The sequence below is a fragment of the Gracilinanus agilis genome, chromosome 3, assembly GCF_016433145.1.
Source record: "Gracilinanus agilis isolate LMUSP501 chromosome 3, AgileGrace, whole genome shotgun sequence".
Classification (NCBI taxonomy): Eukaryota; Metazoa; Chordata; class Mammalia; order Didelphimorphia; family Didelphidae; genus Gracilinanus; species Gracilinanus agilis.
The window spans coordinates 409,666,382-409,684,732 of record NC_058132.1 but is presented as its reverse complement, the minus strand read 5'-3'; the positions used below and the strand labels follow the sequence as shown (position 1 = coordinate 409,684,732).

At 34.0% G+C, this 18,351-nt stretch overlaps 1 protein-coding gene across 1 annotated transcript in view; it reads right to left on the bottom strand.

The window, feature by feature from the left end:
- The window catches only part of ITSN1 (intersectin 1), a 289,966-nt gene that overhangs the window by 174,462 nt on the left and 97,153 nt on the right, over nt 1–18,351 (bottom strand). The window contains exons 9-14 of the mRNA XM_044670233.1: nt 18,178–18,241; nt 15,552–15,689; nt 12,709–12,824; nt 5,122–5,384; nt 2,873–3,022; nt 1,970–2,110 (exon numbers count right to left, since the gene is read on the bottom strand). Of these exons, the coding sequence (XP_044526168.1) occupies nt 1,970–2,110; nt 2,873–3,022; nt 5,122–5,384; nt 12,709–12,824; nt 15,552–15,689; nt 18,178–18,241 (872 nt within the window). The remainder of the gene's footprint in view (nt 1–1,969; nt 2,111–2,872; nt 3,023–5,121; nt 5,385–12,708; nt 12,825–15,551; nt 15,690–18,177; nt 18,242–18,351) is intronic.

Below are 18,351 nucleotides of genomic sequence, written 5' to 3'. Positions count from 1 at the left end.
CTTGCCTTCTCAATAGGTGCAGGAGGGGTAAGTAAGGAGAAAATTTGGAACCATATTAAAATAAAGTAAAAAATAAAGTGAATATTTTTCTTCATATTACATATTCAAGACATGAAGATGAAATAACATAATTTTGTATTTTGACTGATTTTTCTTGAGTTAAGAATTTCATTCACATTAGGATAATAGCAAAAAAGTCATTCTGTTCAGACATATCTAAACACACTGTTTGTTTTGTGGGTAGAGTAGATTCTTGGGGAAAAATAAGGGAAATGTTATGTTTTAAAGCAGGGCTGATTTAGGAATTAAATACTAACAAGTTACTGCTTTAAAAAATTATGCAATTTAGAAGGCTACCTCTCCAAATTCTGCCATAAAAAGACTGATAGAAACTCTTTTAACTTTTAGATAAATACCCTATATTATTCTAAAAAATATCTTTTTCAAGGCATTAAGATAGTAATTGATATTACTAGCAATGACTTCTTAAAACCTTATAACTGAACCTGAGTATTTGTAAAGAAAAGCCATTACCTATTTTAGAGATATTGCATACTGAGTAATTATGGAATTCATTCAAGGTAAATATTGGTGAGCTCTGACACAGTCTGGTGACTCCAAGCATCTGAATACGTTAAGAGAATTTTTAACTGCCCTTTAGAATTAAAGTATGTGTATATATAACTCATTTATGAATTTACTCATAAGCCCTAATGAGCAATGCTTTACTGAGACAGACATGACAATATACCTATTTATTGCCATATCCACAGGAAGCTTTTCAATTTAAGAAGGTCTTTCCTTCCATATTATGTTAAACTACAAGGATACTAAGCCATATCAGAACACTTCAGCTAGTGAATTCTTGTTTAGAACATCCAAGTGTTGCCAACAGAAAGTTTTCAGTAAAAAGTCCATTCATCTGGCTTCAAGATAACATCATTACTACCCTGGATACTTTATCTTTATGTACATTCTAACCATTTAGTTATTGGTTTAACAACAGAAATACAGGAGACAAAGGCAAAACATTTGCTAGCAAGAAAAGTATGAATAATATATAAAGTGGCTGGTTAATAGGTATAGTACACTAGCTATGCCCCAAAGGAGTCTCAGATGGAGTGAAGACACCCTCCAACAAACAGAAAACCTGAAGTAGTTATATGATTGCCTTGTTTTAAACATGAGACTGATGTGAAACTTGAATCAAAGGAATAAGGAAAGGTTTAGGAGTGGGAGAGTAGAACTAAATGAATATTAACACTACTCTTTAATGTTAATCATGGGAAGAATGTAAGAGAGTGCTGACTCTTCTCTCTATACTGGAGCATCCTAAACTTGAGCATTAAAGGTCAGAACTTGGACTCATAATAGTGAGGAACTGTCAAGCTAAATAGCACCAAAAGAGGGCATATCTAAATGGGACGTGGTTATATTTGTCCCACAATATACTGAGGTACTTTAGGAATTAAATTCAGTATTAATAGTATTTCATTTAGAAATTGTGGTCAAATTTCTAATAGGAATATAATAAAAATAACACTTAAAAGAGCTGACATGTTTATTATGTTTTAAAGTTTACATTTACATATATTACCAAATTTGATTTGATCCTATGATTATTACCTGTAGATCCGCAACATGGGATATCATGTTATTAGTGTCCTAAATTATAAATATGAATTATAAAAATGATACATCTACAGCTATTTAACCATACCATATGGTTGACAAAAGTAATCAACTAGCCACCAAGTATTTATTGATTTAGCTTATATTCCAGGCTATAAATAACAGAGGTCCTTTAAGATGAAATGTAAGGCATCAGCTATATGAATTTGATGTCTGCTGGACCACAACATTACTCACCATAACTGGTTCTGAAAAACAAAGTATTCAGTGGTCAGATGGGGTAAGATACTTAATGAAAGTCATGAAATTTAGTTTCTAAGGAGAAAGATTTCCTCACCTGTAATTGCTGCTGCAGGTGGGTGATTTCAGCAATTCTAAGTTCTCTCGATTTGTTTGTGCTTTCTATTTCTTGCCTTTGCATGGCTAATCGACACCTGATGTCTTGAAGTTTTCCTTCAAGTTGATGTTTTTTATCATTCTTCAACAAAAGACATAACAAGACAGAATCATAATAATAAGGCATTTCAAGTTTCTAGAAGTTTAATGACCATGAAATAAAAACATTAAAATTTAATGATTCTATTGGGGCAGCTGGGTAGCTCAATGGAGTGAGAGTCAGGCCTAGAGACAGGAGGTCCTAGGTTCAAACCCGGCCTCAGCCACTTCCCAGCTGTGTGACCCTGGGCAAGTCACTTGACCCCCATTGCCCACCCTTACCAATCTTCCACCTATGAGACAATACACCGAAGTACAAGGGTTTAAAAAAAAAATTTAATGATTCTAAAAAATTCACAAAAAAAATAGCTACTGTTACTGATTACAGATTATTTTCTGTCAGTATAATCCATACTCCAACCAGAAGTGATTTCAGTGAGTTTCCCCATGCATGGCCTTCCATGGTTGTGCCCAGACTATCTTCCATTCTTAGAATGCTCTCCCTCCTCACCTCTACCTTTTGGAATCCTTCAAGCTCGGCAAGTGTCACTTCCTTCAAAAAGTCCTTCCTAATTCACCTACTGGTTATTGCATCACTCTTCCAAATCACTTTGTATTTATTTTGTATATATTCTATATTTATTCATCCATGAAGTAATAGTATCTCCCAATAAGAATATGAGCTCCTCAGTGCTATCAATAAAAGTTTGTCAATTAAAGAAATGTAGCCCTTGACTTGCCAAAAAAATTCCTCGGCAACTTTTCCCTCAGAACAATTATCAAAGCATGATAAAACTTCACTTACTAGAGCTTCTAATTCAAATTCCAAAGTCTTTTTCTTGGCCTTCAGAACAACAATGTCTTCTTGCTCTTTGTTTCTTTGATTTAATAGCTCTTGCCTTCGATTCCGTTCCCACTCAAGTTGTCGTTGTCTTTCAAGTTCTCTTTTTGCAGCCTATATTTTAAAGTAAGAAAGGAAGGTAGAGACAGAGAAACAGAGAGCCGGATTTGAAAGAGACAAAAGAGGCAGAAGGAAAGAATGGAAGATATAATGAGAGAGAGAGTAGAGAAAGGGACAGAAAAAGGAAAGAAGAAAAGAGGTAGAGGGAATAGGGGAGAAGAAAGAGATTTGTTTTCTTTCCAGTGATATTATTTCACAATATCAACTCCATTTTCAGAAGTCATTTTTCACCAAGTATTCAAACCTGGCTAAAATATCATATATAAATTTTGTGAACATGTAGAAAAACCGCTTTAAAATGCAGTAGAGCAAGAAAAAATGCATTTCTCTTGAATATTGAATGTTGTTTTTCCATTGTAAATAAATGAAACAGATATTTGCATGCAATTTGTATTGCAATCAATTAGATTTATTAGATTATACAATTGTATCAGCATAAAATTAGAAGCTATTGGTATATTTTGCTCAAGCTTCAGTAAAAACTTAAGTCTTTGTTTTTAAACCCTTACTTTCCATCTTGGAATCAATATTGTATATTGGTTCCAAGGCAGAAAGAATGGTAAGGGGTCTAGGCAATGGGGGTTAAGTGACTTGCCCAGGGTCACACAGCTGGGAAGTGTCTGAGGCCAAATTTGAACCTCGGACCTCCCATCTCTAGGCCTGGCTCTCAATCCACTGAGCCACCCACCTGCCCCCAAGATATTAAGTCTTCATAAATTTTATATATTTGATACTGAGCAAACAAAGAGTGGTTTTGGATCATAAAATATTAACAATTTTGCTTCCTGATGTACTTATCAAGTAAGAGAAATCTCTGTGCAGTAGTATAAGTTTTAGGTTTTATGGGTTTAAAAAACTAATTTACTGCAAGTTTGAAAGATTTATGAGTCCCTTAAACAAAAGTCTATTCTTAACTTAAACTATATCTTCTCTTCAAACTTTCAAGTCTTTTTCATAATTGGCTCAGATAACAGACTCATAGATTTAGAACTAGAAGAAACATCTAGTCCAAACTCTTCATTTGGCAGAAAATGAAACTGAATCCCAAAGAAGTTATAAGGCAAAGGTAAAGAATGATGATAAAATCTTGGTTCTCTCAAGCAAAATCAAAAATTCTTTCCACAATGCAAATCTACACAAAAATATCCTATGTTTACTCTCAGGAAAAGAAGATTCTTTAGACTTTTGGTTCCTCAGATTGAAAGTTAAGATCTACTACTTATTGTGTATGTCGTTTGTATGAATCCATGTGCATATGTATACAAACATTTGTACATATGTCCAGTGAGCTCTATTTCATCACTGCACACATTACTAACACCGACACATTTTAAGTCTCCCTAGATCTTTATGGGCTGTTGGTTCCAATATAGTAATTCTCTGTTGACCAACCCTGCCTAGAAATGAGCTTCTCCAATCTTAAACCAATTCTCTAGTAATACAGTATGTTACTGGGCTAAATCAAACGAGATATTTTTTTTAAGTGCTTAATACATCACCTGCTCGGTACTTTATACATACATACACACACACACACACACACACACACACACACACACACACTTGTGTATAAAGATATATATATGTGTATGTGTGTTTATATAAGTAAATTTAAAAATTATATTTATATATTCTCCACTAAAGTCCTACATTGCTGCCTCTAGTAATGTGGAGATGATTTTAGAATCATAGGTTCTATACCAGTGAAATACAAGATATTTCAATATATTAAAATTTAAAAAATACAAGGTAGGTCCTACTAATCTAATTAGAATATGGCTGGCTTCTGGCTGTCATTTTTTGAAACAATGGAAAACTCACTAGGTATGAATTTTTTTTTGGTAATGACTGAAAATCACCTACTAAGATATGAAGGGGTACTACACATTGTCAGCAAATAAAATAATTTATTCTGAAAATATTGAAATTTTCTGAGAACAAAGAACCCAATTTTGGCTTCATGACTCCAGAAGAAAAATGGGAAAAAAGAATCCTTTTGGCTTTTTTTCAATAGGTAAAATACATGGTATCTTTAAATTTTATTTAACTTCACAAACCAAGCCACACTGAAAGAAAATTGTAGAGCCACTCACCTCACGTCTTTCAATTTCTTTCCTCCTCTCTTCTTCCCTCTGACGTTCCAGTTCCCGTTGTTTTTCCAGCTGTTTTTCCAGTTCCACCTGCCTTTTTCTCTCTTGTTCTTGACGTTCTCTTTCTTTCCTTTCCTGTTCAGCCCGTTCAAGCTGTGCCAAGCGCTCTTGCTCTTTACGCTGCTGTTCTAAGAGAGCCTGTCTTCTCTTTTCAAGTTCCAGATTACCTCGTTCAAAATTTTCACGTTTTTTATCTTCAAATGTCACTTTAAAAAAAAACAGTAAATTTGAAAATAGTTTTCAATTTAACAAACTTCATTAAACAAAAGAAAGATAACTAAAATAACTATATGGAACATAATATCAAAACTATAAAAGAGTAGGACCTGCTTAACAGAAGTAACTTAAAGACGCTACTGCTAAAGTTGCTTCAGTTTTTTTGGATTGTCACTATTAATTGAAAATTTGACAACTACCAAAGAAGCTCTTTAATGTGCTCACATAGTAAGAGCTAGAAAAGATATCTAAGAGATACTTTTGAGACATCTAGGTGGATAGTGAATAACTCAGGCATTGTGTTACTAAGTTAAGTCATGAGCCTCTAGGTGGCACAGTGGATAGAGTACCGGGCCTGGAATCAAGAAGACCTGAGTTCAAAACTGCCCTCAGATACTTACACGGTGTGTGATCCTGGGCAAGTCATTTAACCCTGATTGCCTCAGTTTCCACATCTGTAAAATGAGCATGAAAAGAAAATGGCAAACCACTCCAGTATCTTTGGAAAGAAAACCTCAAATGGGATCATGAAGAGTTAGACATAAGTGAAACAAGTGAACAAGTCACTTAAAGCGATGAGTTTCAGCATCAGTTTCCCAATGTATAAAATAAGAATTATAATAGCACCTATTTCATGGGGCTGTTGTAAGGATTAAATGAAATCATGTGTAAAATGCTTTGCAGAATGTTAATATGCTATGTAAATGTTAGTGATCATTATTATTTTCTGGTTCAATCTACTTTGATAGATGAAAAAACCTGAAGGGTCCAGAAAAGATGAATGATTTATACTAAGCCACAAAGGTAGTAATAGTTGGAAGTGCAATATTGTGGAATGATCTGCTGTGAAAGGCTTAGATACTCTCAACAATACTCAGCAGTCCAGGACAATTCTCTTTATTTTAAATTTTTTAAAAGATTGCATGTATTAACTGTTTTCAACATAAGTTTCTGAAGTTATTAGAACTAAATTGTCTCCGTCTTTCACTTCCCTTGCCCTTCCCAAATATGGTAGCAATTTGATCTGGGTTATACATGCATTATCATGAAAAACCTATCTCCATATTATTCACTATTGCAAGAGTATTAATACTCACATAAAACCAAAACATCAAAATAAAAATCCAAATAAGCTAAATTTAAAAATAGTATGCTTTAATCTGCATTCTGACCTCAATTTTTATTTCTCTGAGGTGAATAGCATTCTTTGAGTCCTCAAGTATTGTCCTGGAGCTTTGTATTACAAAGAGTAGCTAAGTCATTCATAGTCGGTCATTTCACAGTATTACTTTTACTGAATATGTTCTCTTGGTTCTGTGTACTTCACTTTGCCTCAATTCTTTCCAGCTTTTTCTGAAATCATGCTGTTCTCATCATTTCTTGTAGAACAATAGTATTCCATCACTATCATATACCAGTTTGTTCAGCCATTCCCCAATTGATGGACATCCAGTTTCCAATTCTTTGCTATCACAAAACAGGCAGCTATAAATGTTTTGGACAAGTGGATCCTAGCTCCTACCCCTTCTTTTTTTTATCTCTGGGATATAAACCTAGTAGTGGTATTACTGAATCAAAGAATATGCAGTTTTAAAACTCCTTAGGTAAAATTCCAAATTGCCCTCCAAAATGGTTAGAACAGTTCACAACTTCAATAATGCATTAGTGTACCAATTTTGCCATATCCCCTCCAACTTTCCTTTTCTGTCTTATTGGCCAACCTGATAGGTATGAGGTGGTACCTCAGAGTTGTTTTAATTTGCATTTCTCTTCGCAAGAATAATTTAGAGTATTTTTTCATATGATAGCTTTGATTTCCTCCTCTTAAAACTGATTTTTCATATCCTTTGACCAATTGTCAATTTGGTTGATTTATATTATTATAACTCTAACTTAATTTTCTATAGATCTGAGAAATAAGACCTTTATCAGAGAAATTTGCTGTAAATTTTTTTCTTCAGTTTGTTGTTTCCCTCCTAATCTTTAAGTTACATTGATTTTATTTGTACAAAAATTTTTAATTTAATATAGTTAGGATTATTCATTTTATATCTTGTCATATTCTCTGTCTCATTTGGCCATAAATTCATCCCTTCTTCATAGAACTGACAGGTATGCTATTCTATGTTCCCCTAATTTACTTATGGTATTACCCTTCATGTCTAAATCATATACCCATTTTGACCTTTTCTTTGTATAGGGTCTGAGACATTGGTCTATACCTAGTTTCTGCCCTACAGTTTTTGTTTTTTTTTTTTTTTAAACCCTTACCTTCCGTCTTGGAGTCAATACTGTGTATTGGCTCCAAGGCAGAAGAGTGGTAAGGGTAGGCAATGGGGGTCAAGTGACTTGCCCAGGGTCACACAGCTGGGAAGTGTCTGAGGCCAGATTTGAACCTAGGACCTCCCGTCTCTAGGCCTGACTCTCAATCCACTGAGCTACCCAGCTGCCCCTGCCCTACAGTTTTCCAATTTTCCCAGCAGTTTTTGTCAAATACTAAGTTCTTACCCCCAAAATTGGAATCTTTTGGTTCATCAAACACTAGATTGCTAAGGTCATTCACCGCAAATCTATTCCGTTGAGCCACCATTCTATTTCTTTGTCAGTACGCAAATCTATTCCGTTGATCCACCATTCTATTTCTTTGTCAGTACCAAGCTGTTTTGATGATTACTGCATTGTAATACAGTTTAAGATCTGGTACTGCTAAGCCAACTTCTTTCACTTTTTTTTTAATTAATTTTCTTGATATTATATTCCTGATCTTTTGTTCTTCCAGATGGATCTTATTTTTTTCTAGTTCTATAAAATAATTTCTTGGTAGTTTGATTGGCATGGCACTGAATAAATAAATTAGGCAAGCAAAACTATCATTTTTATTATATTAGCTCAGCCTACCCATGAGCAATTAACTTTTTTCAAGTTGTTTGTTTAGATCTCATGTAATTTGTATGAAAAGTTTTGTAATTTTGCTCATATAATTCCTGTTTGGCTTGGCAAGCAGATTCCCAAATATTTTATATTGTCTAGGATGATTTTAAATGAAATTTCTCTTTCTACCCTCTTGCTGCTAAACTTTGTTGGAAATGTATAGAAATGCTGATCCAAGACAATTCTGAAGGATTTAAGAAAAGAATGCTCTCTAACTCTAGAGAAAGAATTGTCAGTCAGAATGTAGATCAAATTACACTATTTTTCATTTTAGTTTGTCATTTTATTTTGGGGTTTGGATTTTATAGGAATATTCTCTTATAACAGTGACCAATATGGAAGTATGTTTTGCATGATAACACATGTATAACCCAGATCAAATTGCTTACCATCTCTGGGGAGGGGCAAAGGAAGGGAAAGTGGGAAAAATGAAAACTTTATAATTTCAGAAAACATTTATTGAAAATTGTTATTACATGTAATTAGGAAAACAAAATATCTTTCAATAAATATAGTTTTTAATAATCATTACCTTCTATCTTAATACTAAGTATCATTTTCAAGGCAGAAGAGTGGTAAGGACTAGGCGATTGTGGTTAATTTGCCCAAGACCACACAGTTTTGAAATGTCTAAAGCCACATTTGAGCCCAGATGATCCCAACACCAGACCTGATACTCTATCCACTGTGCTGCTACCTAGCTGCCCCACAATTACTATTTTTAAAACTGGTTTGACATGTGATTTCATCAGTGTAGGTTACTAATCAGATAGGGGAAAGTATATAATAATATAGATTGATAATTTATCTATAAATAATGATCTCAGGGATTTGTCAAAAATACTGAGATATTTAGTGATTTGTCCACAGTCACGCTCAGTGACATGTCAGAGTTTCCTGACTTCAAAGCCAGCCTTCTACCCACTATGCCACATTATATCATATCTGAATGCCTTCTGTGAATACACAGAAATTAAAATTGGAAGTGTATAAATTTTATTTACAGCATTCAGTAGTTTAATATTTAATAGAGGGTGCTAAGACTCACACTTACTCTGAATGTGAGGTCTAGTGACCAACATGTACTGGCATATTATCAGAAGAAAGTAACTACACTGATATTACATGTGATCACACCAAAAAACAAAAGGAAAATGGAGCTAAACAGAAGGCAAGTTCATAGATTCTCCTTGGAGAAATAAACAAAAGATTTGCCAGATCTTGTACTCAAAGGCAATAAAAATCATTTCAATGAACCCTTGGCCATGTCATTGTGCAGGGCTTATAATGAGCACTAACAAAAGACCACTGTGAAAATAATTGATATGTAAGCTTCAATATATGCTGCAGAGGATGGAGAGGTAAAGAAAATCTATGAAGAATTTTACAAGATCTTTCAAAACTAGCTAATGAATACTTAGCTACCAGGCAACATAAATTCAAAGGTGGGCAAAGAGAAGGATAGCAAAAAAAAAAAAAAAAAATTAGAAAATAAGTTTGCGTTTAAAAAAATGGAAGATACCAAAGGTCATAGACAACAAGTATATAACAAGGTGAAGAGTATTCATTTGCAGGTACCTTAAACAAGAAATCCAAGATAATTCATTGATGCAGAAAACTAAATAATGAAAACAATTTTCTCAAATTGACATATTACTAAAAAAGAGGAAGAGCTTGATCTACTGGATTAAAAAAGGGTTCATTCAAGAGCTACCCCACCCCTCGCAAAAAAAAAAAAAAACAATGGACTTAGAAATTTGAGAATTTTAATAGATAAAAAAAATTTTTAAGGGCAAGTAGGCAAGTTGAAGCAATACTGCATGAATAAATTCAAACTGATTTCCTATAAATCAATCTTTTGTGAGAGAACATAGAAGAGTAGACATTAGTGAAGGTGAGGAAATGGGAGGTAAGGGGCAGAAACAATGAGTGATACCTACCAAGTCTGTAGTTGAAGAGTGAAAGGATAAAAATTGTAATAGCCTCAACAAGGAGATTATTTGTCAGAAAAAACCTAGTCATTGTTTGCTGAACCATCTCATAAATCTAAGGCATCTCAATATATCGAACAAAACGCCCTGAATTAATGTTAAACCGTTCACTGTACTTGTAGCATACTTTAGAGCAGTGGTTCCCAAATTTTTGGCCTACTGCCCCCTTTCCAGAAAAAATATTACTTAGCTCCCTAGAAATTAATTTTTTTAAATTTTAATAGCAATTAATAGAAAAGATAAATGCACCTGTGGCCATCACCACCCCTCCTGGATTACTGCAGCACCCACCAGGGGACAGTGGCACCCACTTTGGGAATCATTGCTTTAGAGGCTGGACTTGGTCAGAGGAGTTAAAAATTCAAGCCACATACATTAACACAATTTTCCTTTGTATTAACTGATGGCCCACTAACTAATCAGAAGTTCTAAGAAGTCTAATTCAATGGAAATGGTCAGGGAATTTAGGCACAAAATCACATAGGAAGACTCATGCTACATAAATTGATTACCACCCTCTATATTTTAATTGACTCCCCTGTCTCTCTCATAGGGACACTGAAACAGGTACCCAGCTTAGGTGAGGGAACAGGAAAGAAGGAAAATGTCTTATCTATTGTGGGGCCCTTGATCTTATATATGTGGGTTATAGTTCCCTATATGTCTTGGTATATCAGAGATATCTGACATAAAGAATTCTTTCTCAGTTAATAGCTTTCCTTCTTATGCCAGTTGTGTTGCTTTTATTTGTACAAAACCTTTTCACATTAATGTAATCAAAATAAGCTCTTTTAGTTTTTATGATTGACTTTGTCCCTTGTTTCATTAATAATTCTCCATATACATATATGGCTATAAAAGTTCTTGTTATCCTTTCCTTGAATATTTTTTTGTAGTGTGGCTTTTTATATTCAGGGCATATTATCCATCTTGAACTTGTATCCTGTTAGCTTTTAGTATATACCTAATTTTTGCCAAACTATTTTCCAGTTTTCCTAGAAATTCCTAACAAAATATTGACTTTATCCACCAAATAATGTATAATTTCAGTTATATCAAGCACTGTGTGATTCTTGAGTTTGACTGGGTCTGAATCTTTCTTATGTAGTGTGTTTTTCTCTGTTTTAACCTAAGTTAAATAGTTTTTATATTGCTGCCTTATAGAGTAATGAGGTATGGAAGTACTATTTCTTCTTTTTCATTTTGCCTTTTGAAAATCTAGACCATTTATTTCTTCTAAGCAAATTCTGTTAATAATTCATCTAAATCTGTGAATTATCCCACTGGTAATATACTTAGTATAATACTAAATTTTTAAGTTAATTAAAAAAGTGTCATTACTTTAAATATATTAATATAGCCCAACTATAAGCAATTTCATGTCCTTAAAAAATATTATGCAATTTTTTTATGTCCTGAATTGTAGTTATATATCTGGTCAAGTCCCATATATATTTTATGTATTTTGTAGATTTTTTGAGTAAGTCTCTCTATTCATATCATAATAGAGCTAGAGCTAGAAGGGATATTAGAGACTATATATAATCCAACCCCCTTATTTTACAGATGAGGAAAATGGAGCCTCAGGAGATTAAATGAGTTCTCCAGGTCAAATGAGTATTAAGTATCAGAGGGAAGATCTAAACTCAGATCCTCTCATTCCAGAGCCAAATCAAGTCAATAAGCATTTATTTAAGCGACTATATGATAAACATTGTACTAAGTACTGAAGATAAAAAAGGTAAAAACCAAAGTCCCTGCCTGCAAGGAAATTACATTCTAATGAAGGAGATGAGCTATAAATAGCTAGAGAGATATAAGATACATAGAGAATAGATTGATCACAACTGAGAGGGGAAGGCATTAGTAGATGGATATGGGAAGTGGGAAAGGCCTCTTAGAGAAGGTAGGATTTGAAGGAAGTCAGAAAAACAAAGAGACAATGATGGGAGTGGAGAACAGCATCCTAAGCACAAGGGACAGCTAGTACAAAGGCACAAAGACAGATGTTGTGCCATGTGAAGACCTGCAAGCAAGCCAGTGTTGGGCAACCAGAGTTAATGGAAGAGAATGCAGTACAGAAGACTTGAAAATTAAGAAAGGATCAGATAATGAAGAGCTTTGTCTGGCTGATCCTGAAGGTAACAGGGAACCAGTAGAGCTTAGTAAGCAGGAGAGTGACATGAACATACCTATACTTTTAAAAAGATGTCACATTGGCAGGTGACTGGAGGATTGTAGTAAAGAGAGAATTGAATTGGGAAGACCAGTTAAAAGCCTACTGCAATAGTCCAAACAGGAATGATGAGGGCCTCAACTAAGGTTTCATCCCTCCTTTAAGACATACTTTTAAAGATAATGTAGCACAACTAAAGTATAAAGACCAACTCACCAGGTAATTTCTTTTCCAGCTGTTGCTGTTCCTCTTCTAACACTGGTTCCTCTGGTAACCTTTGGTCTACAGATACAGAGCTTATAACAGATATACCACTGCCAGAGCGAACTCTTCTGTAAGTATAAAAAGCCATTTATCATTATTTTCTTCCAAGATTAACTGCTTCGAATTAAACTTTTTTTACGTATGAAACAATAAAACATACAGGATCACCAAGGAAACCAATCATATTGAAATATAATTATCAAAATATTAGGGGGGAAAAAACAAGTTAAAGGTCCTATAGGATCTAGGGGGGAAAAAACCAATGGACTAGATAGCTTTTCAGGATTCTTCCAGATTTAGCTCTATGATCATATCATCCTGTTTATAATCATAGAGAGGCTTTGATATCAAACATCAATTAGATCTACTTTCCTAGGACCACCACCTCATTTACATGTGAGTAGAGGTTCATCACCAATAGGCTAAAGTTATGAATTCTCTGGCCATCAAACCCACGAAAAAAAAGACAAATACAAAATGATCCTCAATCCTATTCACCTACCATTGCCTTTCTTTCTTCAGTGATGATTGGAGAGAAGTTAGCAGGTATTAATCTTGTTTTAAATATCAGAAAATTGAAGTACAGAGTTAAAAGGTTATTTTTGAGCATGGTAAAATAATTGGTGGCGTAACCAGGACAAAATCTGTCTTAGGTATTGGAACTTAATTCTCACGAACACAGACATTTACACTAATGAGAGCTGCAGGATGTATATTAGGGAGCAAATTCCACATATAACTAAGGAAAAGCGGGAGTTTTTAGTGACAATTGTTCTTCTTACTTCCCAATTGGTAAGGAAAAAAGATGTGCATTGAAAAGTCACAAAAATTATCAAATCATAGCCCTGAACCTGTGTAAGAAATTTAAAATTTTCAAGAAAATGGGACCACACACCAGTACTTTATCAGTCTATTGACATTCCTTACTATTTGATATATTATCACCATGGTACTAATAACAAAGAGGGCTAAAACATATTGGGGAAAAAAGATTTTTCTTGGAAAGGTTACACAAAAGGAAAATATTAATTCTCAAAGTCACACACTAAAAAGATAATTAAAATTAGACACATTTTTCAGATTCTCTAATTCTCATTGTGTTTACCCTACCCTTTGTACTAATTTATAAAATGAATATAGCAACAAAACTAACCTACATTTTGGAAGAGGGGAGGAAAATAACTGTAAAGGGTTTCTCACTTGTAATTCATTTTTACAAAACTTTTGGGAAAGAAATAAAACAAAAAAATTATAGTGAAAGAGCAACAGTATCTTGTAGAATAAGATTGTTATAGACAAATTGAGGACCTATGAGGATTTACTTATAAATCTATATTCATTTCCCACAACAAAATATAATAATAATAGCTCACATTTATATAATTCATGTTTGTTTAATGTAATTGATTCTGGGCAAGTCACTCAATCTCTCTGATTTTTAATTTCCTCATCTATAAAATAGGGATAATAATGCCAACTTTCTCACAGAGTTCTTGTGATGATCAGATGAGATTACATGTAAAAAGCTTTACAACTCTTAAAGCACTATAAAAATGCTAGTTATTACAATATAGTGCTTTAAGGTTTATAAAATATTTTGTCTGTTATCTCATTTGATTCTCCTAAAAACCCAGTGAGGCAGGTATTATTCTTATCCCCATTTTACTGATGATATAAGTTAGCCAAGTGATTTGCCCCAGGGGTCAATTCAATAAACATTTTTTAAGTACCTATTATAAACTGAGGTTACAGAGTATAAAATTAAACAGTTCTCTACATCAAGAAACATTCTACTGGGGGAAAACAAAATGAACACAGATAATGGAAATAAAAAGGTATTTGGGGAAAGAGGGAGTCCTAACAGCAGTGAAAAGCAGTTAAGGCCCCAGAAGTTGGCTTTAAGTGGCACTCAAGTTGAGCCGTGAAGGGAAGTAATAGGGAGAGGATTTCAGGATTCCTAGACAAGTAAATTATAATGAAATTCCTATGCAAAGGAATAAAGATGAGAGATATAATATCATGAATGATGAACAGCAAGAAGTTCAATTTGGTAAGACTATAGAGTATGTAAAAGGGGAAATGTCAAATCAATCTGGAAAGAGAAGTTGGTGCCAGATTGGAAAGGGCTTCAAATGACAAGTAAGTTTGCATTTTATTTTAGAAGCAATAGGAAGCCATTGAAGCTTTTTGAAAAGAGGTGTAATATGGTTAGGACTGTGACTTAGGAACATCAAATTTGGCAGCACTGTGAGATTGTATTAGAGCAAGGAGAGGCTGAATTGCAGGTAGATCAGTTAGGAGGGGCATATCAGAGTAGCCCAGGTGAGAGGTAATGAAGGTCTGACCTATGGTGGTTCTTGTGTGAATGGAGAGAAGGCTGAGGATTATAAAAAAGATATTAGGAAAAGGGTAAAGGAGAGAAAGAGAGGGAGGAAGAGAGAAAAAGAGATATTTGTAAGATATCTACATAGTGATGACAGCTGAAGTTATGTGAGCTCAGGAGGTCACTAAGAAAAAGATAAGAGCAAGAGAAAAGGGCCCAGAATAGTTCAAAAGAGGCAAGACATGGATGTCACACAGCTATTAAGTGTTTGAAGTAGGATTTGCACTCAGTGCTTACTAACTTCCAGTCCAGGACCCTGTCCACTACTCCATGCTGACTCCAGACAATATAGAAAGTCTCAGGAAGGTCAAGGAGGATGAGAACTGAGAAAACACCATTGAAAGTAGTAATTATTAAAAATTAATAAAGCAGAAAAGTTTGAAACAGAGGAAGAGAATCATACTGTTCTTACCTAAATGAAGGAGGAATATATTCTGGAGGCAGTACTGGTGGTAGGGGCTGGCCAGACATAGCCACATCAATTAAGTGCATTGCCAGAATAAATTCTTCAGCTGTTAGTTTCCCATCTTGATCAATATCTGAAAGATTCCTATTGAGCCAAACATTAAAAGTATCCCTCATTACATTCTTTTATTAAAACTCAGGGATCTTATTAATATAACAAAAAAAATATTACTTTGTCTTCTATACCAACTAGTGTTAAAATTCTATATATTTAGATATTACAACTAGAATATTCGCAAGTATTGCACCAAAATCTTTGCACATATTCCCCATGAAAACAGATCCTAAAGATTCAAATGACTTTTCGCCCACTTATTATTTTAATGACTTTCTTCTTTAAGAAAATTTTCATGTTATATAAATATCAGGCCATCAAGAAGCAACATAGCATAGTTGAGAGGACAGAAATGTTTAATTGAAATCAGGGCAATCTAATATAAAATCCTGCCACATACACTTACTAGATGGGTGGCTATGGACATGTCAACCAAACTCTGTCTAATAACAGCTGCTAACTAACCTCACCAGACTACTTACTATAAGGTGAAAAAGATGTATACCCACACACAAATACATATATAATAGATATACACACACAAGAGTTATGTGCATATATAGGTATTTTGTATGCATTATGAATACAAAAGAAATTTTATATGAATTTTTGTGTATATATATAATGGGTATATATGTTATATATCATACATTATATCTATTTTATAATAGATAAATATATGACATTTTACATACTATATAGTAAATAATGATATATACATACAAATCTGTTTTGTGTATATATAATACATATACAATATATAATGTATATAATATAATGTATCTATCTTTTGTCTATCTCTCCCTCCTTTTCTTTTACAAAAACCCCATGAGGTTGGTATCTCTCTTTTATACATCATGAAGCTAATATATTTTACACACACATATATACATATTTTATACATACTTATCTATAAAAATCTCTTACATGTATCTATTGAGATACAATGCCTTACAAACATCAAAGCACAAAACAATAGTCAGTAATTAGTACTATTATTCTTCCTTATTTTGTATTCAAGCCTTTGGCAGCTTTGATAGGCTTAATCCTGACCCAAATTTTCTAACTTTATTTTTGTCACCCATTTCTTTAGTCATATTCACTTTATTCCTTTTCAAAATATTTTCCCTTTCAGTCAAACTGGCTAACATATTTCCAAAATTCAGCATTCTATCATAAGGTTCTCCTCCCTCTTGTTTAGAATGTATCCCCTCTTTACTTCCTCCTCTCAAAATTCTTAAGTTTCCTTCAAGATTCAATGTAAGTGCTATCTCCTAGGGAAGATTTTTGTGATCCCTTTCATTTATTCACCACTCCAATCATATGCAAACTTTATAGTTAATTTGTCCCCAAGTCCTTTTTTTTTTTTTTAAACCCTTACCTTCTGTCTTAGAATCAATAGTGTATTTGTTCCACAGCAGAAGAGTGGCAAGGACAAGGCAATGGGGGTTAAGTGACTTGCCCAGGGTTAAGTGCCTGAGGCCAGATTTGAACCTTCCCCTCTCTAGGCCTGGCTCTCAAGCCACTGAGCAACCCAGCTGCCTCCCCAATTCCCTCTTTTTAAGGGAGGCAGAACCACTTATGAACATTTACGTCCTTACCTTCACTCCCCAAATGCCTTTTGGCTCAAACACCAGCACTGTTTTAGCTAAAACAGGGTAAACAGGCAAGAGACACACCCCTCCCCTGAAACAACAAGGACAACAACAACTACTACTACTACTACTACTACCCCTACAAGATAGCATTATATACGTTAAAAATAATATTTGGGAAGAATCATTCTGTAATATTCTTATATCCCATTGGAGTGGAGGAAAGAATATTGTCATATAATTCTAAAAACAACTCCCCTCCAGAGTTTGGATTAGACCTGGACTTCAGAAACCTTCAAAAGCATGCTAAGAGTCTCAATATAAATTAATAAGTAGTTCAGACTTCTGAAGCTTGAGGATATAATGACTATAATATGATTAAAAACATGTGCCTTTAGTTTTTCCCATTCATACTAACAAGCAGCTGGTGAGTAGTTTTGACCCAAAATAGAATACACCAAATCAATGTTCACTACAGAAAATAAGACCTATAAAAATATATGTGTACTACATGTACACACACATTCATATATACATATATATACAAACACACAACTATATAATGTCTCCATGCATGCCAATCAATTCTCCACAAATGATTTTCCTTAAGTACAACTCTGATCATGCAACCATCCTATTTGATAAACTAATAGCGATTCTCTCTTGCCTCCAGAACACAGATACAATGACCTATTCGACATATAAGCTCATATGATAGATTTTATTTTCAGGCTTTCAAGTCACTACAGGAACTATATACTTTAGTTATCCCCAACACTAAAGTCTCACTAGTTAAAATCCATAAACGGTACTGGAATTGCAGCACACTCAATCTCTCTCTCTTAAAAACCTAACAAAAGGTTAATCTAAAATACTTCTGAGAGTAACTATGTCTGAGAATAAAAACACTTTTAATTTCTTACCATATCGTAGCCAGCTGAGTCTGTGGTAAACTTGATTGCATAAGGATAGTTCTTGCTTGGGGACCTAACAGACACCACGAAAAAGTTAACAGGATGAATCAGTAGGTATTCACTTTAGGTGAAAATCAGTGCTCTGTATACTGATACTGTAAACTCCTGAGTTGATTATTTATA